This window comes from Pteropus medius, unplaced genomic scaffold, assembly GCF_902729225.1.
Source record: "Pteropus medius unplaced genomic scaffold, Ma_sr-lr_union100, whole genome shotgun sequence".
NCBI lineage: Eukaryota > Metazoa > Chordata > Mammalia > Chiroptera > Pteropodidae > Pteropus > Pteropus medius.
Window position 1 is genome coordinate 25,083,628 of NW_024349800.1, and position 25,864 is coordinate 25,109,491.

Consider the following 25,864-nt stretch of genomic DNA (forward strand, 5'->3'; position numbering starts at 1 on the left):
ATGTCTAAACATCTGATTTTTCAGGTAAAACGGGTTTGGAGAAGGAACAAGAATTTATTAGTAAGTGTATGGAGAGTCTTATGATAGCTTCTAGCAGTCTTGAACAGGAATCACACTCAAGTCTTACTGTTATAGAAAGAGGACTCCTTATGCTGAAGACACATCTGGAAGCATTTAGAAGAAGGTAATTTTTTTATACCACATTATTATAATGAATTTCAAGCTTTTTTATTGCTGATATGTTCAGAAGTATTCTTAAAATTAAACTAGAGTTTTTTGGGGGGGCAGGTAGAAAGCATAACTTACCAAAAATGAAGGGCTAGTATTAGAAGTAAGTTTTATTCATAATATGTACCATTTAGTTGTATAATAGGCAATATAGCTTCTCAGTAAATATTATAGAGCTTTAAAAATATTAGACTCTTAAGAAGATATGCATGAATAAGAATTTCTAGACAGACTTCCATCTCTAAGAAAGTATTACTACAATTGAAAAGCAGAACACCACTACCAAAAAAAGTTTCACTAAAATCCTCACCAACATCATCAAATAGTCTCTCATAGTTGAACCAAGTTGAGTTTGTTTCATTTGCTGTTTTTTTTTCTTCCTGGACTAGGAGACAGTATTTTAATTTTGAATTTCCATTTACCATGGAAACATGATCAAAAAGTTCTGTGTTAATGAATATCTGTATAATTAATTTAGACATACCCTGTGTAATACAGAAATAAAGCAAATTAACATTTATGAATATATCGACTGAAATGAAAGGTGAGTAGATAGTTTTAATTAAGAAATTCTGTTAATTAAAAATCATGAGTAAATGTAAAAGTAAAGTACAAAGAACTGTGTTGAAAAAAATTGTTAAAATTAATGATTTTCAACTTCAGAGCTTAGTTTGATAATGAAAAATCATAATTGATATTTATTGACAATTTAAAATATCAGGAAATATTGAATAAAAATATTCTACACATTCCTTATAAATAACATGGCTCCATGGTTTAAAATATTTGGGCATCATAAAATTTTTTATTTTGATTATAATCGCAATTTGGAAATTCTACTTAAATAATTCCCTGTATTTTAAAGAATGTGTAAGGGAACGCTAGAGTTTTTTTTTCACAGAATCTTCACACTGCTAGGTAACTTTTACCATTTTAAAAAATAAATAAGCAAATATTGTATGTCTTATTTAAATTAATAAAAAATACATACTCATAACATTTAGATATTACACTAAGATAATACTATAGAAAATAAAGATTGCTGTAATATATCTCTTCCTATCAGAAATAGTTAACCATTAATGATATGATAACTATAATCTTCCAAAATTTTCTCTATGCTGCAGGGTCTACAGACAACAAACCAAAAAGGGCCTCTTGGTTCAAATCCTTAGTCCTTACACGTTACCAGTGTTTTAAAAATAAATATTTATTTTAAAATTATTTTAAAATAAAATTTTTTAGGATTCGATGATGCTTTTATAAAATTAATGAATTTCATGTAAAAAATTCCTTCCCAGATGTACAGTTTTTTCTAATTCATGAAAAAATTGTCCTATTCTTGATAGAAATCTTTGTAATTTTTGTTGTACTCTAACAGTTAATGTTAGTGTTAAGTAGTTTGTATAAATATTTTGTGGGTGGCAAGTAGAGAAACTAGGAAACAGAATTGAATATTTAAAAGACTTAAGAGCAAGTTTAATAATTTAGGTATTTTCATGCAAATTCTTACGCAGTAGTATATAATTTCAAATGTTTAATGTACTTAGTACTACTACTAATTTAAAATTGCCTAATGTTTATAGAACAAAAAATGAAGTCATTATTGTATGTGTGTATATTCCTTATATTAAGAGAGTAAATTAAAATGTCGTTTTTAAAGATTGGGGTTTTTTTAATGAGATAAGGTTATAATCTTAAACACTGATTCTCAACCAGAAGTAATTATGTTTCCCAGGGGACATTAGGTAATGTTTGGAGACATTTTTTATCATCACAGCTTAAGGAAAAACGGGGTGCTATTGACATATAGTGGGTAGAGACCAAGATACTGGTAAACATAGTGCATGAGACAGCCCTCCTCCAACAAAGAATTATTGGGCCCCAAAACATTGTGATTACTCTTTTGCTCAGTAATAGAAGCTGGACGTTGGATCACTTCTAGGAAATTAAGTCCTTTTATTTCCTTACTTGCCCTCCTTCCATTCCAGAATTGCTGCTTAGAGTAAGACATTTATAATTTTTTTTTTTTAACTGAATTCAGGTACCGTGGATCCTGTCTTCAACAACTAAAAATCGCTTAGAAAACTGACAAATATTTAGTGAGTGTCATGCTAGATGCCTGCATCTTTTGAGATAATAGTCTTTGTAATTCTTACTATAATTTTAGCAGTCATGGAATTGGCTCTCAGATTGTTAGGCTGATTAACATGTTTGCTAGAAAATTTTCTCTGAAAAATATTTCTAATACCTTTTTTTTTCCTCTTCTGAATTAGGAATGACAGCTTGCCATTTCTCTTACTGGTTTAGAATTGTTTCTTTGAATTCCTACTGCATCTATTATCTCTTACCCCTTCCTTTGAAATAATGATCATAATGGGATTTTTTTTCCTCAGTAATTTTTCTTGATAACTATTTTTAAGAATTTTTAGCTATATTTATTTATGCCTGTAAGTTTGATTCAGTGTAATGACTATAAACTTAAAATTAGTTCTGTAGAGTATGTTGGAATGTGCTAGAACCTTTTGTGGGCTTTTTCATTTCATAAAATATTAAAAACTTCAGTAACATTAAAATGGTTTAGAATTATCCTTCCTGTGTGTGGTTTTTGTGTTTTAGGTTTGCATATCATCTCAGACAGTGGCAGATTGAAGGCACTGGTATTAGTAGTCATTTGAAAGCACTGAGTGACAAACAGTCTCTGCCACTAAGGGTTGTATGCCAGCCAGCTGGACTTCCTGACAAGGTAGTACATAGTTTTAGTTATCAAATTGATAACATTTCCCAGTTCAAATATCTGTTCTTTTTGCATTTTTAAATTGATTGCATCTCATATTTCAGATGACTATTGAAATGTATCCTAGTGACCAGGTAGCAGATCTTAGGGCTGAAGTAACTCATTGGTATGAAAATTTACAGAAAGAACAAATAAATCAACAAGCTCAGCTTCAGGAGTTTGGTCAAAGCAGCCGAAAGGGAGAGTTTCCTGGTAAGTACAACAATTCAAATTTTTATATTTTCTAGGTTATATTATATATAAACTGTGAACCTTTACTTCTTTGAAGACTACCAACCATGTTCTTGGCGTCCACCCACCTTCCCCTACCCTTGGTATGATGGGTAAGAGTTAAGAGTTGCTTTAGATGTTATTTACTAATATTTTCTCTTATTTTTCTCAAAAAATTTTACTTTTGGAGATTATTTAAAAAGCAATTGGGAATATTAGTTTAAGTTTCCATATACTACTTAGTACCCAATTTTACCCTCTAAGTTCTTTTGCCATTTTCCTATATTTTGTTTTTGTTTTATTCTGGGGCCTATGAAAATAATGCACACATAATTTAAGGGTCTGAAATTATAACAGTCAGTATATACTTAGGAAAAAAAGATTTTAAAGTTTTAAAAGCTGCTTCTTTTTAGTACTTTTCACCTGCCTGTTTGCAGTGATAATTATTTAACATCTTTTAATAAGAAGCCAATGATTTTACTACAGCATGATTAAGGTAAAGCCATATATATGTATCTTCTAGAGTAGCAGATATTAAATTTTGTTTTCGAATAATTAATAAATATTCTTGGTACAGAAGAATAGATGTTGAGAAGTCTCCCTCCTATCCCCATCTTTAAACCATCCATTTCCCTTTTCCCGAGGCAAACTTTGTTGTTTCTTACATATCCTTCAAGAGATACCAAGATATAATTTAAGAATACACACACACTTAAAACCCAATTGGTAACATTCAATTTATATTCTTCTACCCTTTGCTTTTAGTGCTTAACATTCTTAGAGAACATTGCGTATTCATGTGTAGTAGTTCATGTAGAAAGTTATCTCATTCTTTTTAAAGATCCTCAATCTGTAGTAAGGTGGCACCATGATTTATTTTACCTATTCTCTATTAATGGACATTTAGGGTGTTTCTAGTCTTTTACTATTACAAATAATGCTATAGAGAATATCCTTTACATATATTATCTAATACATGTTGGCTAAATACCTAGTTATGGACTTTTCAAGTCAAAAGATATCTGCTTTTGTTACATTGAAATGTACATAAAAAGACAATATAAAATGAGTAATAATTCAATGAAAACCACCCATGTCCCTACCACCCAGATTATTAGAAAGTATTTATGTATCCCTGCCTAATATCTCTCCACTTCCCCTTAACACTATCTTGATTTTTTAGTTTATTATTCTTTTGATGCTTATAGTTTGACCTCTGTTGTATGTATTCTTAATGTGTTCAGCTATGTGAAACTTGATAAATACAAACTTGATGGATTAAGGAAAAGGGAAGTATGGCTGCTGTCAGATAAAAGATCAGAGAAGAAATCAAGCTAAAGAGTATGCTTTCTTTCACCTTCTCTAAAGGTTTATAAGGCCTCATATGAGGAAAGTTCTCAATTATAGGTCTTGGCACAGTCAAGACATCTCAGCACTGTAATGTTGACAAGAATAGGAATATCCAACAGAAAAACAGTCTTGGGGCGGGGAGGGGGGTGTGTGTGTGTGTGTCTGAGTCTGACTGTCTATCTTATCTCTTCATGACCTAATTTTGCTCTCAGGAGCATGAGATAATGTGAATGTCTTCTGCCAATTTAAGCAATTGGACATGGAGGCAAGAGTAGAAACTTCACTAGCATATGGTAAAGACAATCCAGGTGCAGATAAGAATCTGAGCTATGCTCACTTGCCTTTCTTTCCTCAGATAGAGAAGATATTACAAAGGTAGCAGGGATTTTAGTCTTGATGGCCTTCAGTAATGCATTTGTCTAGTCACACTGATCCTACTGATTGTCCTCCAGGTTAGATGCACAGCAATAGAATATCCTTCATCATCATCCTGGTTATTCTTTGTCTCTCTCCTATGTTGGATATCCTGTTTCCATACCTTCTTTATTGGTTCACTTTTTTGTTTTTGCTGAAATACAATGCAAAGGTCTAGTAGTTTCTTGAGAGGAGGTTGATGGGGTAACATTTTTGATTCTTTGAATGATCAAAAATATATTTTTCATGTTTTCATACTTAAATGGTAATTTGGTTGGGTATAGAATTCTAGTTTGGAAATAGTTTTCTTTCAGAATTTTAGAGGTATTGTGTTTCTACTATTATTGCTGTTTAGAATTATGAAGCCCATTTTGATTTCTGATAATGTCTTACATATCCCATATTTTTCTCTTATAGCAATTAATATTCTCCTTATTTCTTATGTTCTGAAATTTTACTTGGCTTGAATATGATTCTGTTTTCAACAGTTATGATGGGTCCTTTTATTCTGGCAACTTGTATCTTTAAGTTTGGGGACATTTTCTTGAATTAATTGATTGATTTCCTTTCTTCTATTTTATCATTTCTCTCTTTCTAGAAATTCTTAATTATCATCAACATGCTTCATCTTGTAGACTATCCGCAGTTTACTTTTCTGTTTCATTTCTTTGAATTTTAACTCAGCTTCCTGACAGATGTTCTCAACTTTATTTTGCAACCTTTCTTTTGAGTTTTTCATTTTTACTGTCATACTTTTAATATCTAACGTTCCTCTTTTTTTGCTCCCTGCATACTCCTATTTTCATGTGGTTCAAATATCTTTTTGAGGATACTGGTACTTTTTTTTTTTTTTCCCGCTTAGTCATGAATCTTTTTAAACCCAGATTAAGGGTACCTGCATTTTCATTAGAATGTTTAGCTAATTATTACATTTTCTATTAGTGTCATCTCTTTTTTTACCCTCTTTTACCATGTATTACCATTCTGGCATTCTATAATCTGTGTATATATTAAAATTTACATTTGGTTTCATTATTTTTTCTCTTTCTAATGAACTTTCAAACTATTTGTACTGTAAAGTCTTCTGATTATGAATGTTCTCAAGCTTTTGTTGTTTGGGAAAAAAATTTTGCTTTCATTTATGAAGGATATTTTCACTGGTGTGGAATTCTAGGTTAGGAGGCTTTTTTCTTTTAGGGCTTTAAAAATGTTTTTCCATTATCAGTTAGCTTGCAGAGTTTGTGATCTAAAGTTTGTGGTTTTTATTTTCATCCTTTGTAGACAATATATGTTTTTAACTGATTGGTTTTAAAGATTTATTTTGACATTTGTTTTCAGCAGTTTGATTATTGATGTGCCTGTGTCTTTGCATTAATGCAGTCTAAGTTTTAATTCAGCTTCTTGAGTGTATGTTTATATTGTTTGTCACAGTTAAAAAAGGTTAGCAATTATGTATTTTTTCACATTTGTTTTTTCTTTTCCATTTCCCCTTGCCCAAATTGCTGGCCCTTTGATTAAATGTTTCCTAGACTGTTTGTTAATGTCTCACAGATCACTGAGGTGCTGTTCTTTCCCCTTTCTTTTTCCTACTTTTTTTCTCTTCTTTCTCTCCCTTTCTCCCTCTACTGTCTTCTCCCCATTCCTCCTCAGTATTCCCCTTCTTCCTTCCCTTCACCAGATGGAGATCATGCTCTGTGCCAAATACGGTCCTCTCAAAGTAGTAAAAGAAAGACGCTCAATTAATTGTAAAAGCCAATTCAACCATTACAATCAAAAGTTAACATGTAACACATACTATGTATAGACCTATCTCAAATATCAAATGGAATCCAAAATCCCAAATAAACTATTAGTCATCTTATTTCTCTTTTGGAGCAAAGTTTACGCATGCTTAGAGTGACTAGGAAGCAGGTCAACTCTATATTGTAATTCATCACAACTAAGGATTTTTTTATCTTAATATTGTAAAAAAGATCAACAATCATAGGTTCTATTTGATTATATCAACAAGATAGAAAAAGACATTTAATAAAAATCTACCAGAGTATTAAAAACTTAATATAGAATTTCTGTTCATTTAATTGCCAGTAGTTTTCTTGATAAACACTTTGCTATACTAACTTTCATATTTCTTCTAGTTTTGTATTATATAAAATGAGGTGGATAAAACATAAGTACCAGATGAGAGACTCTAGTAATAATTAATGGATAATATGATGATAACTAGGAAACTAAAGAAATCAAGTGCTTGGTAGCAATTAAAAAATAGGGTAATTTTAATGCAAGGTCTGTGTGGAATTAGAATAAAAGTTTGAGATATATAAATGAACTCTTGAATAAGTGAATATTCCTAGCATGTCTATATAAAATATTATAGAGATACTAAGTTAATTTATTTCTTTATATAGTCTACCTAAAATCTTAATGGAATTATTTTAAATTTGATGAAATTACTTTGAATAATAAATAAACTGTGTGAATAAACAAAGCAGTGTATGAAGTTCTGAGAGGAAAACCCAAAAGGGTAATAGGGATTAATTCTAATACTATTAAACATTTAAAAATTACAATAATATGATTTTGGTAAAGAATTGTTAAGCGAATAACAGAATAGATACAAAAAACAGCTTTATCTTAATATGTGACATGTTTAATTAAGGGGCAGAAAGAAAAACCTTATTTCTCTCTAATATTCAGGATGTATTTAAAGTACACACACACACACACACACACACACACGAAAAATCCAGAAGAAATATGATTGAATATCAAACCATTGGGAGGGCCAAGAATTTCACTATACCACAATTAGCTATTTGGTGCACAATAGTTGTACTTAAGAAAAATTGCCAAAATGAATTTTACTGGAGAAACTTATTTTTCTTCTCTGTTTGAAATATGTGAGAGAATTTTCTTATTTGTGTGAAGGGAAACGGTAATTTAAAATGTTATGTATTGTCATGCAGAGCAATAGCCCTGCTTCACCCATTTCTGAAAATAGCGTTTGGTGCCTAGCCAGTAAAGTTTTTCCACATTGTTAATAAAATTTAACAATATTTATTTATTAAATTATTTTATTTTGTTTAGTTTTCCTATTCTATCAAGCATTTTCTTTTTAAAAAATATGGATTAAACAATAATTAATTTGTAAATCTCTGCTATGTTCTGGTGCTGGGAATACATCTGAATGTAGTAAAATCTCTGGTGGAACTGGGATTTTTTTTTTTTAATAGAGGAGAGACATGATAAATATATAATGTCAGGTACTAATATGTGCTTTAAAGAAAGATAAAGCAGAGTAAGGGAGAAATAGTGAATTACGGCTCTTACATTCAGTGATTGAGAGGAAGGCCTTTTAGAGTTCATGTTTGATGAGAGACTTGAAGGAAATGAAGGAATCTAATGAGTCGTGTGAATTCTAATGCAGGAGCATCTTGGGCCTTGAGATAGGAACATACTTGGTGTTTTCAAAAAAGAGCAAGGAACAATAAAGAGGAGAGGGAAGTTTTTATTAAAAAAAAAAAGAGCAAGGAGGCTGGGTGGCTAAAGCATACTTAGTTAGGGATGATGGTGGGAAATGAAGATGTGGCAGCAGAAAGGACTTATGCATTTTAGAAATACATTGCCTCAATCTATTGAGTTTATTAAATTTACCATAATCTTGGATGTGATAGTTGCCCTTTTTTTCTTTCAGAGCTTTGGTTTTTTTTTTTCTTCTTTTCTACTTTGTGGTCTGCCTCGTTTTGTTTTGGTGGGTAATAACAGGGAAGAGAGAATTTAATCATTATAAATACTTGCTTCTTACTTGTGTAACTAAGGTATTAATGAATCTGATTCTTCAGCAGGTCTTGCTGGGGGAAATGTTGTAGTTTCCCAGAAAGCTGTATAGTGTTTTCACTTGTAAATTTTTTTATATTGTTAAGCAGGCAGAAATTGATCTAGTTAGACTGGTGCTAGTAGAGAATTCTTTTGTAATATTTACTGCCTAAAGCTAACCTCATACAACAGAAAATAATGCATGAGCACGTTTAGTACTATCTCCACTTTGCTCAAGAATTATATTTAAGCTTAATGTCCACTGGACTTATATGCTATAATTGTGTATTCATATCAGCAAATAAGTTAACTGTTATAAACATTTTCAGTTATGTTTTTCTTTGTAAAGGAGGCCTTATGGGACCTGTCAGAATGATTTCATCTGGACATGAGTTAACAACAGATTATGATGAAAAAGCACTTCATGAGCTTGGTTTTAAGGATATGCAGGTACATATAAATGTGATTTCAGTTTTAATCATCTATTGACTGTTAATAGAATAGTTGAAAGTATAATTCAAAAAGAGTTCTTACTGTTTTTGTTACATTAAAATTGTAAATGAAGTTATTTTATACTTGAGAAATTTGTTCAATTGAAAACTTGATATGTCTAATTATATGTTGTTTTTTACCCCTGTTGCTCTTATTTTTAACAGATGGTATTTGTATCTTTGGGTGCACCGAGGAGAGAACGGAAAGGAGAAGGTGTTCAGCTACCAGCATCTTGCTTACCACCCCCTCAGAAGGACAACATTCCAATGCTTTTGCTTTTACAAGAACCTCATTTAACTACTCTTTTTGATTTATTAGAGATGCTTGCATCATTTAAACCACCCTCTGGAAAAGTGGCAGTGGAAGATAGTGAGGTGACTACGTCATTTCATTCTAAAAAAAGTCTTATTTTGTCTTTCTGTTGAAAATAATTTTCTCAGTATTCTCTTAAGAGCAGTAAAACCTAGGAAACCATTTATTTATTCATTAGTTATTTAACTGTCTGATCCAGGTATATTGTTTTAGAAGAATCAAAATAGGCACAGCTTTAGCCTTCCCCAGTGGGGAAGACAGATAATTGACATGCCTAACAGACAGTTTCAAGTAAAAACAGATAAAATGGTTTCAGATAAAGATAGGTGCTAAGACTGAATATGTTGTGCCATTATTAGAGAGTGATGGTAGGCAGCGACCCATTTATATATTACTTGGTCAGGAAAGGTTTCTGGGGGAGACCATATATAATCGACCTGGAAAGATAAAAAGGAGCCAACTAAATGAAGAGAATGAGGAATGATCCGAATGGAGTGATATGATTCCTGAAGCCCTTGATGTAAGAATGAGTTAGGCAGGTCTAGGAATTGTTAAAGAGCTAGTAAGTAGAATGTGGAAGGTGGCGGGAGAGTGAAATGAGAGGAGTGAGATTGGAAATGTAGGCAGAGGGAGAGACATATGTTCTGATTCTTGTTTTGAAGGTAATTGTTTGGCAAGAATAGAAAAGATATAAGGAACCTAATGTACTAGCCTCAGAAAGAATTGAAGGTGCCTGGAGTAGAATAGTGGTAGTGTAAATAAATTACAACATAACTTGTTATGAGATTATTTTCTGGACTTTTAGGAACAAAGTTTGTGGTGGATTAGCTTGAGTGAGGATGACTTGGGTTCAGGAACAAGGAAAACAGAGATAGTACCCAGGTTTCTGGCTTGAGCAACTGGGTAGATTCTATAGGTGAAGAAAAATGGATACCTGTGGGACAAGTGTAGCTGTCAGGTAAGCAATTGGATATACGAGTTTGGAGCTTAGAGAAGAGGTTTGGTCTGGAGAAGTTTGTGGGTTATCACTATAAAGATGGTAATTAAAATCAAGAGTGTTAAGAAATTACCTAAAAGAATCATTTTCAGTCCGCTGACTTTTTTTTTAAATATCTTTAAGTGGACACATCCTAAGATGTTTTCATTGACGTGCCTCATCCAGTAAATCATTATTTTGTGGTTGAGTGGCAAATAATTAATAGTAGTGCTCTGATGGCTTTTCTCTGATGGCTGCTGTTCTGTTTCTTTCCTAGGAATGTTAAGTGACTTTCTTTCATCCATGTTTCCAAAATGTGTTTGATCGTGGATACAGTGGTAGCTGCTATTGAGTCTTCTGTTTCCCATAGTCTGGTTTCTCTTATGGTGGCATATTCTTGCATTTCTAAGAAATCCCCTTTTGTTCAGGCAGATTAGTAATAGATTTCTCATTTCTTCACCCATTTTATTTTATGCCACAGATACTTAATGACTTTTACTGCATGCCGGCACTGTATTGGCAGTTTAAGAGATAAAGATAATTAGAAGAATTCTCCAGTTTTCCAGGAGCGTTCAGTGTTCTGTGCAGTATGTCATGGGGACATAAAGGAGGGAAAAATTGGGGGAAAGATTTTCCAAAAAGGGTGTTTTTAAATTGGATCCAGCTGATGATGAGAATGAAGAGAAGCATTACAGATTCATAGAAAAGTGTATGGCATGTTTGAAAAACTGAGAATGTGAGTATAGTGTGATTCAAATATAAAAGGGCATTGTAACCAGTACCACAAAGAGAACCGTATGAGATTTTTATTCTTTGTTAAATGGATTGTCATTCATCATGGAAGGTTTTAAGGCAACAAAATGAGGTTGTTTGTAGACTTTTAGGAACAAAGTTTAGGTGTTAGTGTGAAAGATGTATTAGAGAAAACAAAGACCAGAGGTAGCAAGACAGATAAATAGGCCATTATAATAGTTCATGTGAAGGGAAGCATTTATTTTTTAGCAGATATTTTATTGAACTTTGTGGCCTGTGTGTCATTGTTGATGTGGGATTTCTTTGTTGTACAAGACTGGTTCAGCCTTGAAGAAAGTTACAAATAGAATAGAATAAAGGATCTTTCACTGTGTATGACTCATACTGTAGGGCCTTTCAATCATAACCTAGGACATAGTCATATATAATTGGGAGACATTTTTTCTTAAAATCGTTTTTGTTTTTTTTTTTGCAGAGTTAAGTCTTTTTTTAGTATATGTGCTGCTGAAGCAGGCACCAGTCTTATTTTTCTTTTCTTTTTTTTTTTTAAACTGGGTCTTTACAAAGGAATGAATTCTATTTTACTGAAGAACTTTCAGTGCCATTTCCCAACTAAAGCAAAAGTATTACTTGGGTTGTTTCTCTTTCTTCATTAAGGTTACGAAAAGCAAAGCTTACTTCGAAACCCTATGTCTAAGATCCCCTTACCTTCAAAGTATACTAGCTTTATACTACTATATAAAAAGAACTAAATTATTTTTTATAGATGTATAGAATATTCCTTTGGTATCTCTTAGACTGTATTATACCAAAAAAATTATGACAGCAGCAGTAGTTAGAATAATAATATATAAATTCATGCTCTGGAAAATTCCAAGCTGTAAATTAGCTTTTGTTCCTTATTTATCTTTTGGGTTGTGCTTTAATTTAAAAAAAAAAAAAAAAAGAAACGCCCATTTCTTATATGCTTTCTGAGACATTCTTTAGCTTATCTATTATCTCTGCACCTTGCAGAGGTCAAATTTAACAGATGTGATAATGGAAAAAAGTAGGTTCTTTAAAAATAATTTACTTTCCTTTTAATATGTGCTTTTCTGAGACTGAGAAATAAGGTGTGGATTAGCAAAATAAGAGGGACAGGTATACTCTTTGCCTAAACGTAAGATTAAGGATTTAGTTCACCAAGTCTTTGTCGTTCTTAGAATAGTGACTTACAAGGAAGAAAGAGATGATAGTCATATTGAAGTTTACTTAAATGTCTATAAAATAGTCATTTTCACTTCTATTTGAAAAATTTTCTGAGGAAAGCGGCCAGAATTACAGGTCACGTTTTTATCCAGAAAAATGTTTGATGACTAGTTGAAAAATCACAACTTTGATATAACTTTTCATATATTAAGTAAATGTATTTACCATGTAAAAAAATGATTTCTCACTTTAACAAAAGGTTTTCTTCTCACTTTTAAAGTAAGATTATAAAATATCAAATTTGATAGTGACTGCAAAAGTGTTTATTTTACATTTAGTTTTTTTTTTTTTTTTTTTTTTTTGCTGACGAGTCTTATGTAGTTATTCTTATTTATACAGAGTCTAAAATGTGAAGAACTTCATCTTCATGCAGAAAACCTCTCTAGACGTGTATGGGAGCTACTGATGCTTCTTCCTACATGTCCTAACATGTTGATGGCATTCCAGAATATCTCAGATGAACAGGTTAGCCCATAGAATCTTTTTACTGTTCTAGAGGCTGGCACCAGTTTACATTCTTACTTGACCTATATACTCAATAAAATCTTTCTCATTTAATAGGTAATGAGTGTCAGTTCATTTTCATTTAATTATTAGTGAGGTAGAGTAATATAGGCTAAACATATGGCAAAGATGTTTACTAAAATTATTTTTAGAAAATATGGACTCATCTTTATATTAGTGTTTTTTCATATTATATGTTCTGAATAATGCTTTGTTTTTGACAACAAAAATGTTTAGAGAAAATACGGTTTAATGACATGCATCAGTGCTTATTTTGGATGCTCAGACAAGTCAACTGATAGAATTAGGGAAAATGAGACAAAGAAATTTAATATATTTGTTAAATTTAATATATATTTGTTAATTTCTCATATATATTTGTTAATTACCCCACATGTGCGAATGTTAGATATCTTTATAAAGACATCCATTAAAATTAGAGATTATTTTTTTTAAAGCTATTTAATAAGAGGTTACTTTCTGGAGATACCAATAGAACAACTATAGGATGAATGAAACACAATATCCTGGTATTATGCTAATAGTTATCTATGTTTTGGGACTTTGTCATGTGATTTTAGAGGTCATATATCTCAAATGACTTAGAAGTGAAGGAAGTGGGCTGGAAAATAATGATTTATGACTTAGTGTGCTTCTTTGAGAACAATATTGTTAGAGCTACTCTGAGTGCGAATAACAATTTTATAAGTTGAGAAAGAAAATAACAAAACTTTTAAATTTATATATTTGCATTTGACTTAAATGGGGGGGGTTGATGTAATTTACAAGCATTAGATATAAACTTTACTACTTCAGTATCTTAAAAGTTCATGCATTTAACTAGGCTGCAATGTTTTTTTTTGTTTTTTTTTTTATTGGGAAGATGGTAATTTGCCTTAACTGTTGTGAAGGCTAACAAGATACAATTTTTTCTTATACTGCTGTTTGTGTATTTTAACAAAATTTAATGAATAGTTGGTGTTTAAGCATATCATTGTACCAGTTAAATAACTGGTCTTCACGTGTTTGAATATATTTCAATGCATGTGTCATATTTGAGTTTTTTATATAGTATCAATTTCTTTAAATTTTTTTTGGAGAGGGTTCCCTTAGTAAATTGGTGTAAGAAACTTACGTTTTTCTTTTATTAATTTGAGAATAATGATGGACTTAATTGGAAAGATCTTCTCAAAATTAAGAGTGCTCACAAGCTATTATATGCCTTGGAAATTATTGAAGCACTGGGAAAACCTAACAGAAGGATAAGGAGAGAGTCGACGGTAATTGCATTTCCATTATTATCATTACATGTTTGTATTCTCTCTGGAGCAAAATTCCAGAGTGTGTTATCTTTTAAATCTAGAATAATTTTTTTCTCCTGCCACCCTCTATTATTATTAATTTCTTTTACCTTCCCCACAGGGAAGTTACAGTGATCTTTATCCAGATTCAGATGATTCAAGTGAGGATCAAGTGGAAAATAGTAAAAATTCCTGGAGTTGCAAGGTTTGATCATGTGTTTTGAAGTATATTGATAAAAATAATTTTATCTCTAATTTTCCAGAAGTAGGTACCATAATTAATTGGTTTTAAACTAATTTATTGTTAAATAAAGCATAGTTTACAAATTATGTATTATCTAAATCAGGGGTCCACAACCCCCAGGCTGCAGACCAATACCAAAGAACTGGGCCGCACTGTAGGAGGTGAGCAGAGAGCAAGCAAGCCAAGCTTCATCTGTATTTGTAGCTGCTCCCCAGCACTAGCATCACCACCTTAGCTCTATCTCAGATTATCAGACATTAGGTTCTCATAGGAGCACCGGTCCCTGGTGCCAAAAAATTCGGGGACCATTACTCTAAATCACAGTAATAAGCTGTGATTATTTAATGCCCTGGTGTTTCTATTTTTAGAAATTTATTATATTTTTTCTCCATTAGAATACTGTTTTGGGACATCCCAATGTCTGAGATTAAATGGTTATAGAATGTAAAGGTATATTACAGTTTTGCAAGAATCTTTTTAAAAAATTCTTGAAAGTTTGCAGTATGTTATTACTTTGCTTGGAAGTTATTTTGGTTAAATCAAAGACTAATACCTAAATGAAAGATATATTTTACACACACACACACACACACACACTTACTGAATTAAAAAGCAGGTCTTAATTACAATATATAGCTGCTTTTCTCTTACCATTACTCTCACAATTAATTACAGTTTGTTGCTGCTGGAGGGCTTCAACAGTTATTAGAAATTTTTAATTCTGGAATTCTGGAGCCTAAAGAACAGGAATCCTGGACTGTGGTAAGTGAAAATTCACTGTTTCAACCAGTTGGAATAGTTATCCAGTTTTAAGCACTTCTGTTTAGTAGCTATAATAGTTATCCAGTTTTAAGCACTTCTGTTTATTAGCAAGTATAGCTTTTGCTACTTCACTGTAGCAAAGGAGAGTATGGAGTATAGTAGAAGTAAATTATTTTTAAAAATAGGGTGTCCAATGAAGTAATCACTTAGTAAGTGTTTTCCATGTCAACAGTGAATAATTTTTAAATGCTAAAATTAATGACTATGAGCAGTGGCTAATTCATAAACATTTTTCCTCTAGATGGATAAATTATAAATATATAGACAAACTTTGGATGCTTTTTTTAAAAAAAAAAAACTTGCTTTATGTCTTTAATTTTTTGAAAACATCCTTTTTCATTTTTTCATTTTGTTTGGAGCATTTTCCCTATATAGCAGTACTACTCAAAAATGTGTTCCCAGACCATTTTTGATTGGTCTGGAATGAAATAGGTACAGAAATTGAGAGTAAGACTTCAGAAATTTTTATAACAATTGGACATTACTGCTGTATTTTTAATAGTATTTTACAGAATTATCAGTACTCAACAAAATGGAAAGTTTTATAAATGGTGCTTTACTACTATTAACTTGAAGCGCTATTCTATAGGGAAATAAAACTGCTTCTGGAATATTAAAAATTTCATAATGCTATACTGCACATCTGGTTTTGAGCTAAATGGAAAGGATGCTCTGTTTCCTGTCCTCTGACAAAGTAGAATAGTATTATCAAACATTCCATTCAAATATTAATTTCTTATTACTTTTTTCTAGAATTACCTTGGTACTTTGAAGTCAGGTGTTTTTGACTTAAAATCAAATGCTGCTATACAAAAGGTTAATGAAAAAAGACGTCTAGAAAACATTGTTGTCTTACCACTGGTTTTAGTACTTTGAGAAATAAAAAAAAGACATTTGTATTTTACATATTTTACTGCAAAAAATTTGTTATTAGAATAGATACCTCTGTTACAATAATTATTGTAGTTCTGTGTCTTATGATTCACATGTCTGTCTGTTTTACTGTTAGTCTTTGTCGTCCCATTAATTTCTCAGAATTATAAGGTACCTTTTAGTTCTTTGGCAAAGTGGGAGAATTTACAGTGTTTAATGAGTAGTTATGTGTCATTTATGGGAATTTTGTTTATAAACTGCTCTAAGTTTAGTTTTGAGTAAATTTTACAGAGACTCATGCTAAAGGTTTTCTCTGTTTCCTTTGAAATTTTGGATACTTTTATTACTAATAAGAAAAGTTCACTACTGTATCTCACACATTATAGCCTGGCAGTGCCTGAGATGCCAAGTATACCTGAGATACAGGTTGCTTTCAAGTCACCTGAAATAACCCCTATTTATAATGCATCTCTCTTAATAGATTATAGAATATTTACAAATTCAGAGTCATTCTTGTTTCTTAATCAATTTTATTTTTTTCCTTTTAAATGAACTTAGTTGAGGTATTCTCATAGATTAAAATATTTTGAGATATAATTCACATACAGTAATACTCTTTAAATGTACAAATCAGTGATTTTTAGTATGTTTACAAAGTTATGCGACCATTACCACTAATCTAGACCAGTTTCTTCACCCCCAAAAGAAACCCTATACTCATTAGTCACGCTTCATTTTCTTCCAAATGCTTGAGCCCTAGGCAGCCACCAATCTAATCTTTCCTATCTCTGGATTTGCCTATTATAGACATTTCGTATAAATGGAAGTATGGATGGGTGGGTGGTGGGTGGGTGTGGGTGTGTGTGTGGGTGGGTGTGTGTGTGTGTGTGTGTGTCTGTCTCTCTCTCTCTCTCTCTCTCTCTCTCTTGGATGGCATCTTTCACTTAGCATATGTTTTAAGATTCATCCTTGAAAGTAGTGTATTATCCAAGGTCATGAAGATTGATGTGTTCTTTTAAGAATTTTGCAGTTTTAGCTCTTATATTTAGGTCTTTGATCCATTTTAAGTTAACTTTTGTATGTCATATGAAGTTGAGGTATACTTTTCATGCAGTAAATAATGCATGCGTTTGCAAAGTATAGTTCATGATTTGAAATATATGTATACTCTGTAATATTTCAACATAATCAAGATATAGAACATTTTTATTACCTCAGAAGTTCTATTCTTTTACAAGCTATTTCTCCCCCTCTCCCAAAAACAATTTATACAATTTCATGTAAATAGATAATAATGGTATGTATTGTTTTGTATCTGGCTTCTTTCACTCAACAAGTATTTTGAGATTGAATATTGCTTGTATTGGTAGTTTGTTTTTCTGGAGTTTGTTGTTTTCTTTGGACGTGTAAAAGTTCTCAGTTTCTTAATTCTCTCATGAAAAAAATCTCTACTCCATCACCAGAGGTAGATGGAGTCACTGACTAAGTTTTACTTCTTTTTGCCAACACCACCTGTCCTTTACAGTCCCCCTGACTTCATTCGGTTGCATTCCTTTTCTTGAGGTCTTTTCTTTTCATCCAGGTCACGTCTTGCAAGTCTATGTTTTGGTTCGTTTCTCTTTGCATAATCCAAGGAATCATAAATCATGCCAAAGACAGTTGTCTTGCCACCAAAATAGGTTCTGAATCCAAATGAAAAGATGACATCTGGTGTGGTCTTGTATATTTTGGCTAGTTTTTCCTGAATTTCTGCCTTAGATACTCTTGCTTTCCTTGAGTGAAGGACGTCGATGACTCTTTATTTTCACTGAAGTAGTCTGTTGGTCATGAACTTCCTGGTCTGGATAGTTACCATGCTGTTCATGATGGTGCCGACCCTTAAGCAGCCAGGAAAGAAAAGATAATTTGTTTTGTTGCTGAATAGTTACCCATTCTGTAGGTATACTACTGCTTATTTATGCATTCACCTATTGATGGACATTTGAATTTCCAGTTTGGAGCTATTATGAATAAAGCTGACACAAACATTTATATACAAATCTTTTTTGGGTACATATGTTTTTGTTTCTGTTGGGTAAATAACAAGTAAAGAAATTGCCGAGTAATATAGTAAGTGTAAGATTAACTTTACAAGCAGCTGCCAAACTGTTTTTAAAAGCAGTTGTATCATGCAACAACTGTTTGCTTCACATCCTCACCAATAGATGGTATGGTTGGCCATTTTTAATTTGAACCATTCTAGTGGGTATGTAGTATTATCATGTGGTTTTGTTTTGCCCTTCCCTGGTGACTAGTGATGTTAAGCATCTTCACATGTGCTTATTAATTATAGCATTTAAAAAAAAACTGGGAAAATACACATAAAATTTTATTATCTTAATCATTTTTAAGTGTATATAATTCAGTAGTATTAAATACATTCACATTGTTATGCAGCTATCACCCCCATCCATCCCCATAACTGTTTTCATCTAGTAAAACTGAGCCTCTTTACCCATTAAACAGTAACTTCCCATTCTCCTTTCCCTCCATCCTGTGGCAGCTACCATTATACTCCCTATCTCTGTGATTTTAACGACTTTAAGTACCTCATACAAGTGGAATCATATAGTATTTGTCTTTTTATGACTGGTTTATTTCACTTAGCAGAATGTCCTGAAGCATCATCCTTGTAGCACATTACAGAATTTCCTTCCATTTTAAGGCTGAGTAGTAGGTCACTGTGCGTGCGTACACACACACCCACCCACCCCCTATTTTATCCATTCATCCGTTGATGGACATTTGAGTTACTTCCATATTTTAGCTGTTGTGAATAATGCTGTTATGAACATGGGTGGACAGATATCTTTGAGACTCTGCTTTTAATTCTTTTAGGTATACACCCAGAAGTGGAATCGCTAGGTCCCGTGGGAATTCTATTTTCATTTTTTAAACTGAAAACTGCCATACTGTTTTCTACAGCAGCTGTTCCATTTTACATTCCTACCAACAGTGCAAAAGGGTTTCAATGTCTTCATATCTTCTCCAACACTTTTATTTTCTGTGTTTTTGATCAGAAAATAGTAGCCATCCTAATGGATGTGAGATAGTTTCTCATTGTAGTTTTAATTTGTACTTCCTTATTGATTAGTAAAGTTGAGCATCTCTTCATGTGCTCATTGTCCATTCATATATCTTTTTTGGAAAAATGTCTGTTCATGTTCTTTGCTCATTTCTGAATCTGGCTGTTTGGGGCCTTTTTTTGGTTGAGATTTAGAAGTTTTCTATATGTTGATACTAATACTTTAGCAGATATATTGTTTGTAAATATTTTTTCCATTTTGTGCATTGCCTTTTTACTCTAGATATTTTTCAGATGCACAAAATTTTTAAATTTTTATGAAGTCCTATTTATCGATTTTTTCTTTTGTTACCTATGCCTTTGGTGTCCTATTCAAGCTACCATTGCCAAATCCAGTGTTATGAATCCTTTGTCCTATTGTTTTCTTCCAAAAGTTGTATTGTTTTAGGTCTTACATTTAGGTCCTTGACTCATTTTGAGTTAATTTTTGTGTATGTGTCAGATAAGAGTCCAACTTCAGTCTTTTGCATGTAGATATTCGGATTTCCCAGCATTTCTTGAAAAGGGGTGTCCTTTTTCCCATTGATGGTCTTGGCACCTTTGTCAAAAGTCATTTGATATTTTAATAATATTAAATCTTCCATCTATGAATATGGGATGTTTCCATTTATTTGTCTTTAATTTCTTTCAGCAGTGTTTTGTAGTTTCATTATAGGAGCCTTTTACTTCCTTGATAAATTTTTAAGTATTTTTTTTCTTTTCAATGCTGTTAAAAATGGAATTGTTTTTGTAATTTCCTTTTCACATTGTTTGTGTATAGAAATAAAACTGAATTTTGTTTGTCGCCTTTGTAGCCTGCTACTTTGCTGAATTCACTTATTAGTTTTAAGGCCTTTTTGTGGAGTCTTTAAGATTTTGTACACAAGGTCATATCATTTACAGCAGAGATAATTTTCTTAATTTTCACTTTGTCTTTTATTTCTATTTGCCTAATTGCTAAGGCCAAAACTTCCACTACTATGTTGAATAGAAGTGGTGAAAATAGTCATTCTTGTCTTGTTCCTGATCTTAGAGGAAAAGCTTAGAGTCTTTCTCTATTGTGTGTGATTTTCACTGTGTTTTTCATATATGGCTTTATTATGTTGAGTTAGTTTTCTTCTATTCCTATTTTTTGTGTGTTTTAGCATGAAATGGTGTTGAATTTTGTCATGGTTTTTGATCATCTCAATTTAGATGATCGTTTGGTCTTCTTTCACTTTGTTGATGTGCTATTACATTGATCGTTTCTTGCCTGTTGAACCATCCTTGCATTCCAAGACTAAATCCCACTTGGTCATAGTATATAATCCTTTTTATGTTGCTGAATTCTGTTTCTAATATTTAGCTGAGTATTTGTGCATCAGTGTTCATAAGGGGTATTGGTCTGTAGTTTTCTTGTGTCTTTATCTGGCTTATGGGTTATGCTGACCTCAAACTTTGGCGAAGTTTGAGAAGGATTGCCATTAGTTCCTTAAATGTTTGGTAGAATTTACTAGTGAAGCCATCAGATTCAGGACTTTTTCTTTTTTGGGAGATTTTTGATTACCAGTTTAATCTCCTTACTAGTTATGAGTCTATTCAGATTTTTTATTTCTTTGTGACTGTTGGTAGGTTTTGTGTTTCTAGAAATTTGTCCATTTTATGTAAGTTATCTGATTTTGATTTTTTCCTCGCATACAGTTCATAGTAAACTATTATAATGCTTTTTATTTCTATAGAATTGATAGAAATGTTTCTACTTTCATTTGAATTTAGTGATTTCACTCTTAGTCGTTCTGACTAAAGTTTTGTCAATTTTTTTGTTCTTTCTGAAGAACTAAATTTTGTTTTCATTGATATTCTCTATTGTTTTTCTATTCTCTTACCTCTGTTCAGTTCTTTATTATTTTCTCCTTCTAGTTTTGGTTTTAGTTTGTTCTTTTTCTAGTTCCTTAAGTTGTAAAGTTAGACTGTTGATTTGAGATCCTTCTTGCTTTTTTAACATAAGCATTTTTATAGCTATAAATTTTCCTATTAACACTGCTTGCTCTGCATCCCATAAGTTTGTACTGACTATGCTTTTTATCTTCTGCAAAGTGTCTGTTCATACCTTGGACTTTTTTTTTTGTCTTAGTAAAGAGTTGTAAGACATTTTCCCCCCCTCTATCTGGACAAGTTTGCCAAATATATATATATATAATAGTCCCCCCTTATCCATGGGAATATGTTCCAAGACCCCCAGCAGATGCCTGAAACCCTATACATACTATATTTTTTTCTATACATACACACACTTTACAGCTTCTCTTTGGCATATCCAAATTGGCAGCATCACTTTGCTTGCTCAATGAGGCCATTGTTAAGTAAAATAAGGGTTACTTGGACACAAGCACTGTGATACAGAAACGGCGACTAAGTAACTAATGCTTAGGTACCATATAGAGTGTGGATACCCTAGATAAAAGGATTATTCATGTCCTGGTTGAGACAGAGCAGGATACCATGAGATTTCATCACATTACTCAGAGCAGTGCACAATTTAAAACTTATGAATTGTTTATTTCTGGAATTTTCCATTTAATATTTTTGGACCATTGTTGACCATGGATAATTAAACTGCTGCAAGCCAAACAGTGGATTAGGAGTGACTATTGCAGTGGGAATATTTGCACTGTCTATGGCTTGCTTTTTCATTATATTAACAGTGTTTTTAAGGCAGAGAAGTTTTCAATTTTAACAAAATTTGTATCCTATTTAAGAAGTCCCTATTTCAAGGTCATAAGGTTTTCTTTTGTGTTTTTTTCTGTAAATTTTGTCGTTATCTTTCACATTTAGGTTTATCATGCACTATGTGTTAACTTTTGTATATGTAGAATGAGGTTGAGGTTTGTTTTTTTATATATTTTTCATATGAGTATCCAGTTTTCCTAGCACCATTTGTTGAAAAGACTCTACTCACTGAAATTTCTTGGTACTGTTCTTGAAAACCAGTTATGTTTTCTGGTATATTGGTATGGATATACCACTTGGCAGTAGGATTAGGAAAATAGGAGGAAAAGGACTGTCGAAAAGAAAGCTCTGAAACTCGCAACTTGTACATAAGTGATATTTTTATTAATTTATTTAAATAAATTTTAAGTAGAGTTTTAAGTCAGAAATAGTACCCTAAGGACATGGTTCCATAGTGTAGCAGTTAGCATGTCTGCTTTACATGCAGAAGGTCCTGGGTTCATGCCCCAGTGGAGCCATGGTCCATGGTCTTCAGCCATGCTACCCTGAACAAGCCCGATGTCTGATCTCAGAAGCTAAGCAGAGTCGGGCCTGGTTAGTACTTGGATGGGAGACCACCTAGAAAGACCAGGTGCTGTAGGCATAAGTAATAATAATTTTTTTAAAAAAGAAATAGTATACTAAACACTTATTTATTTTACCAAAGAAATATTTTATTTTATATGTTCATATGTAAGTGCAATATTTTCAGTTGAATTATTTTCTAGAACTATCACTTTGGCCCCAGAATACTAGAATATATGCCACTTGTGTGGAGAAACAACTTGCAGTACTCTCTCAGTTCATTTTATAAGTAGGTAAATGATATCTTTGTTAGTATTTTAATAATTTTTTAAAATTACAGTACATTTTGAGTATATTTTTTAAAAAACTTTGTATCTATTACATTCTTATGTTGTTGTCATGATAGAAATGCAAGTGTCATTTCCATTTTACTAAATATACCCTCTTGGTGTCTAGATACTTTTTCTTCATTTTTCTAAAATTGTATTGTTACTAATTGTAATACGTGAGCAGAAAATTTTGTAGCATATGAATTAAATACTAGCTATAATTGTTTTCATTTTCTAGCCTTTAATTTCAAAGTGTATAGTAGCCATACTAAATTAATGAAAATAGAGAAATGATGTTTTCTTCTTATCCACAGTGGCAGCTAGACTGTCTTGCTTGCTTGCTGAAATTAATATGCCAGTTTGCAGTAGATCCATCTGATCTGGATTTAGCTTATCATGATGTCTTTGCCTGGTCTGGTATAGCAGAAAGCCATAGGAAAAGAACTTGGCCTGGTAAATCAAGAAAGGCTGCCGGTGATCATGCCAAGAGTCTTCATATACCAAGATTAACAGAGGTAAGTACAGAAATTATCATTAAATTGTAGTAATGAATTCTGTTTATGTTTTAGGAGAGCTCATATATTTTTGCTTTTACAAAATGAAGAAATAGACAAATGCAAGAAATACAAGAAATGCTATCCTAGATTACCACAGTATGACTTAATAGCTGAAGTGATGCCTTCATTTTAAAGCAGTAGTAATTATGAAGCAATAATGCTTTTCATTTCATCATCCAAAATGCAGGAATGAAATATATGGCATTTTAATGTTATGTAACTGTAGGAATGAGTTCATTATTTGGACTCAGTAATGTCTATACTGAGTGTTATCAGGGTCCATTCAAGAAAACAAACCACACTAAGTATTTCAACAGAGGAAATTTAAAATACAGAATTGGTTTTACATGTATGCATTAGAGGGCTGAAAATACAAAAAGAGAATACTGAGGTAACCCAGACAAGTAACCATTTACCACCCCCAGAGTTTGAGGAATATATGGCAAGAAAAGGTTGAGGTTTTCAGAAATAAACTTATACAAGGGACCCTGTTGAACTGAAACTTAGGCCTCTGAGAAAAGGATTTGGCTACTGCTTCTGAAACCAGCTTCTTTTTCTGGGTAAAATAACTTCTGGAACAGTGCTAATTGAAAAAGCAAGGGAGTAATCTCTCTAGTATCTCAGGTTGACAGAACCTAATAGGAAGCCAGCTGGCAAAAGAGGGATTTAGTGTGTGACATACCAGCCCTATTGCAGAGCAAGTTTATAGAATGGTAGATTTAGAGCTGAAGGAAATGATACAATAACTAGCACATCCAACATTAAAATTAGAATTACTTTTGACTGTGGATTCTGTTGTTCTCATAATCAAATATTTGCATTTCCAATGTTTCCATCAGTGAACTGGGAAGTGGAGAGAGATGAAGACAGTTTTTTAGTTCTCATCTTGTAACCTTTTTGTAACCTTGTGAGAATGGCGCCTCACTTCATACCTGCTCAAGAAACACCAGTATAATGCGCTGTTACCGATACAGAAATGTTGTGGTGATCATAGGTTGGAAAATCCTGGTAAAAATGGAAACCTGAAGCATATGTCCCATTTGGAATTTTAGGAGTTAAATGGGAAAAATGCTGGTATTTCAGATTATTTATAGCTAATACAATTAAAAGAGACATAGGAACTACAGTGTAATCTAAATGTGCTCCACAGTGTTGCATGTTGTGAACTGCTTGCTTTACCTTGCATTGCTGTAATGTTTGTTTCTTTGTTTTTGTTCCCAGAATAAATTTTCCAGGTTACAATTAATATAAAAAGCTCAATTTGATTGTATTCCTTTCCATCAATTCACTAAATACTTCTGAAGCTTTTGACCGTTATTAGTGATTTCCTGTTGAGATATTAATAATGTGTGTGTGTGTGTGTGTGTAATACATACAGAGTTTGGAAAGAATTGGTTTGTTTTTAAAAAATATATACAAATACATTCTGATTAAAAATAGTTCAGAATATACACGTGAACCTTCTCTCCAGTTATAAGTGACTACCATTAATAGCTTTATGTGTTAGTGTTTTTTACTATACATATGCCAGTGTTAGGTTTTTATAGTTTACAAAAGGTACATACTATATGTATTTTACAGTTTGTTTATTTATCATAATAATTAGAGCCTAATATGTAAATCTAAGCTGTTTCAGAACAAAAATTTTTGTTACACTAATTCTGGAGACAAAGTCATCCAATTTTAGTATACTATAGATAGTAATTCTTTTAATTTATTGTCATGCATTCTTTTATTCTCCAAAATAGCCTTTTAGAAGGATCAAATTCCAAATTGGACTTTCAAATTCCAGCCTAAACATAGTTAAGCTTTCCTGATTTGGGGCAGGATAGGTTTAATTGATGTTCCCTTGTTTTGCACATTTGGCACATTGTATATACTTATGTTACAGTGCTCTCTGTGTTTTCTGCTGCACTGGGCTGACATCTCCAGGATAGGAACAGTGCCTTATATAATAAGTGCCCAGAATGGGTTCTGCCCTACAGAAGGGATTCAGTAATTTTTCATTAAATTAGTAAATTATTTTTTCCCTATTATGTAAATTAAGAACTAGAATTTAGAAATTAAGTATTTTTTAGAATCATGCAACTCGAAAGTTAGCAAGCTAATTTTCATTGAACCTCAAGTTTTTCACCTAGAACCCATGCTCTGTATCCCTAGTATATTATATTGCTTTTCTATACTTACTTTAGGATAGTTGAGGAATCTTCCATTGCTTGACTTGTTTTTTATTTCAAAAGTAAAAAATGTTTAATTCTTCAC

General features: G+C 32.1%; 1 protein-coding gene across 10 annotated transcripts in view; it reads left to right on the forward strand.

Annotated features, from left to right (window-relative positions):
• The window catches only part of USP34 (ubiquitin specific peptidase 34), a 210,222-nt gene that overhangs the window by 117,756 nt on the left and 66,602 nt on the right, over positions 1-25,864 (forward strand). For 9 of the 10 annotated variants that reach the window (XM_039887053.1, XM_039887052.1, XM_039887050.1 and 6 more), the window contains 10 exons: positions 25-184; positions 2,848-2,974; positions 3,070-3,217; positions 9,165-9,265; positions 9,472-9,681; positions 12,936-13,061; positions 14,258-14,380; positions 14,523-14,606; positions 15,321-15,407; positions 23,360-23,560. In XM_039887053.1, the coding sequence (XP_039742987.1) occupies positions 25-184; positions 2,848-2,974; positions 3,070-3,217; positions 9,165-9,265; positions 9,472-9,681; positions 12,936-13,061; positions 14,258-14,380; positions 14,523-14,606; positions 15,321-15,407; positions 23,360-23,560 (1,367 nt within the window). The remainder of the gene's footprint in view (positions 1-24; positions 185-2,847; positions 2,975-3,069; positions 3,218-9,164; positions 9,266-9,471; positions 9,682-12,935; positions 13,062-14,257; positions 14,381-14,522; positions 14,607-15,320; positions 15,408-23,359; positions 23,561-25,864) is intronic. The other variant, XM_039887057.1, reaches the window with a different exon arrangement.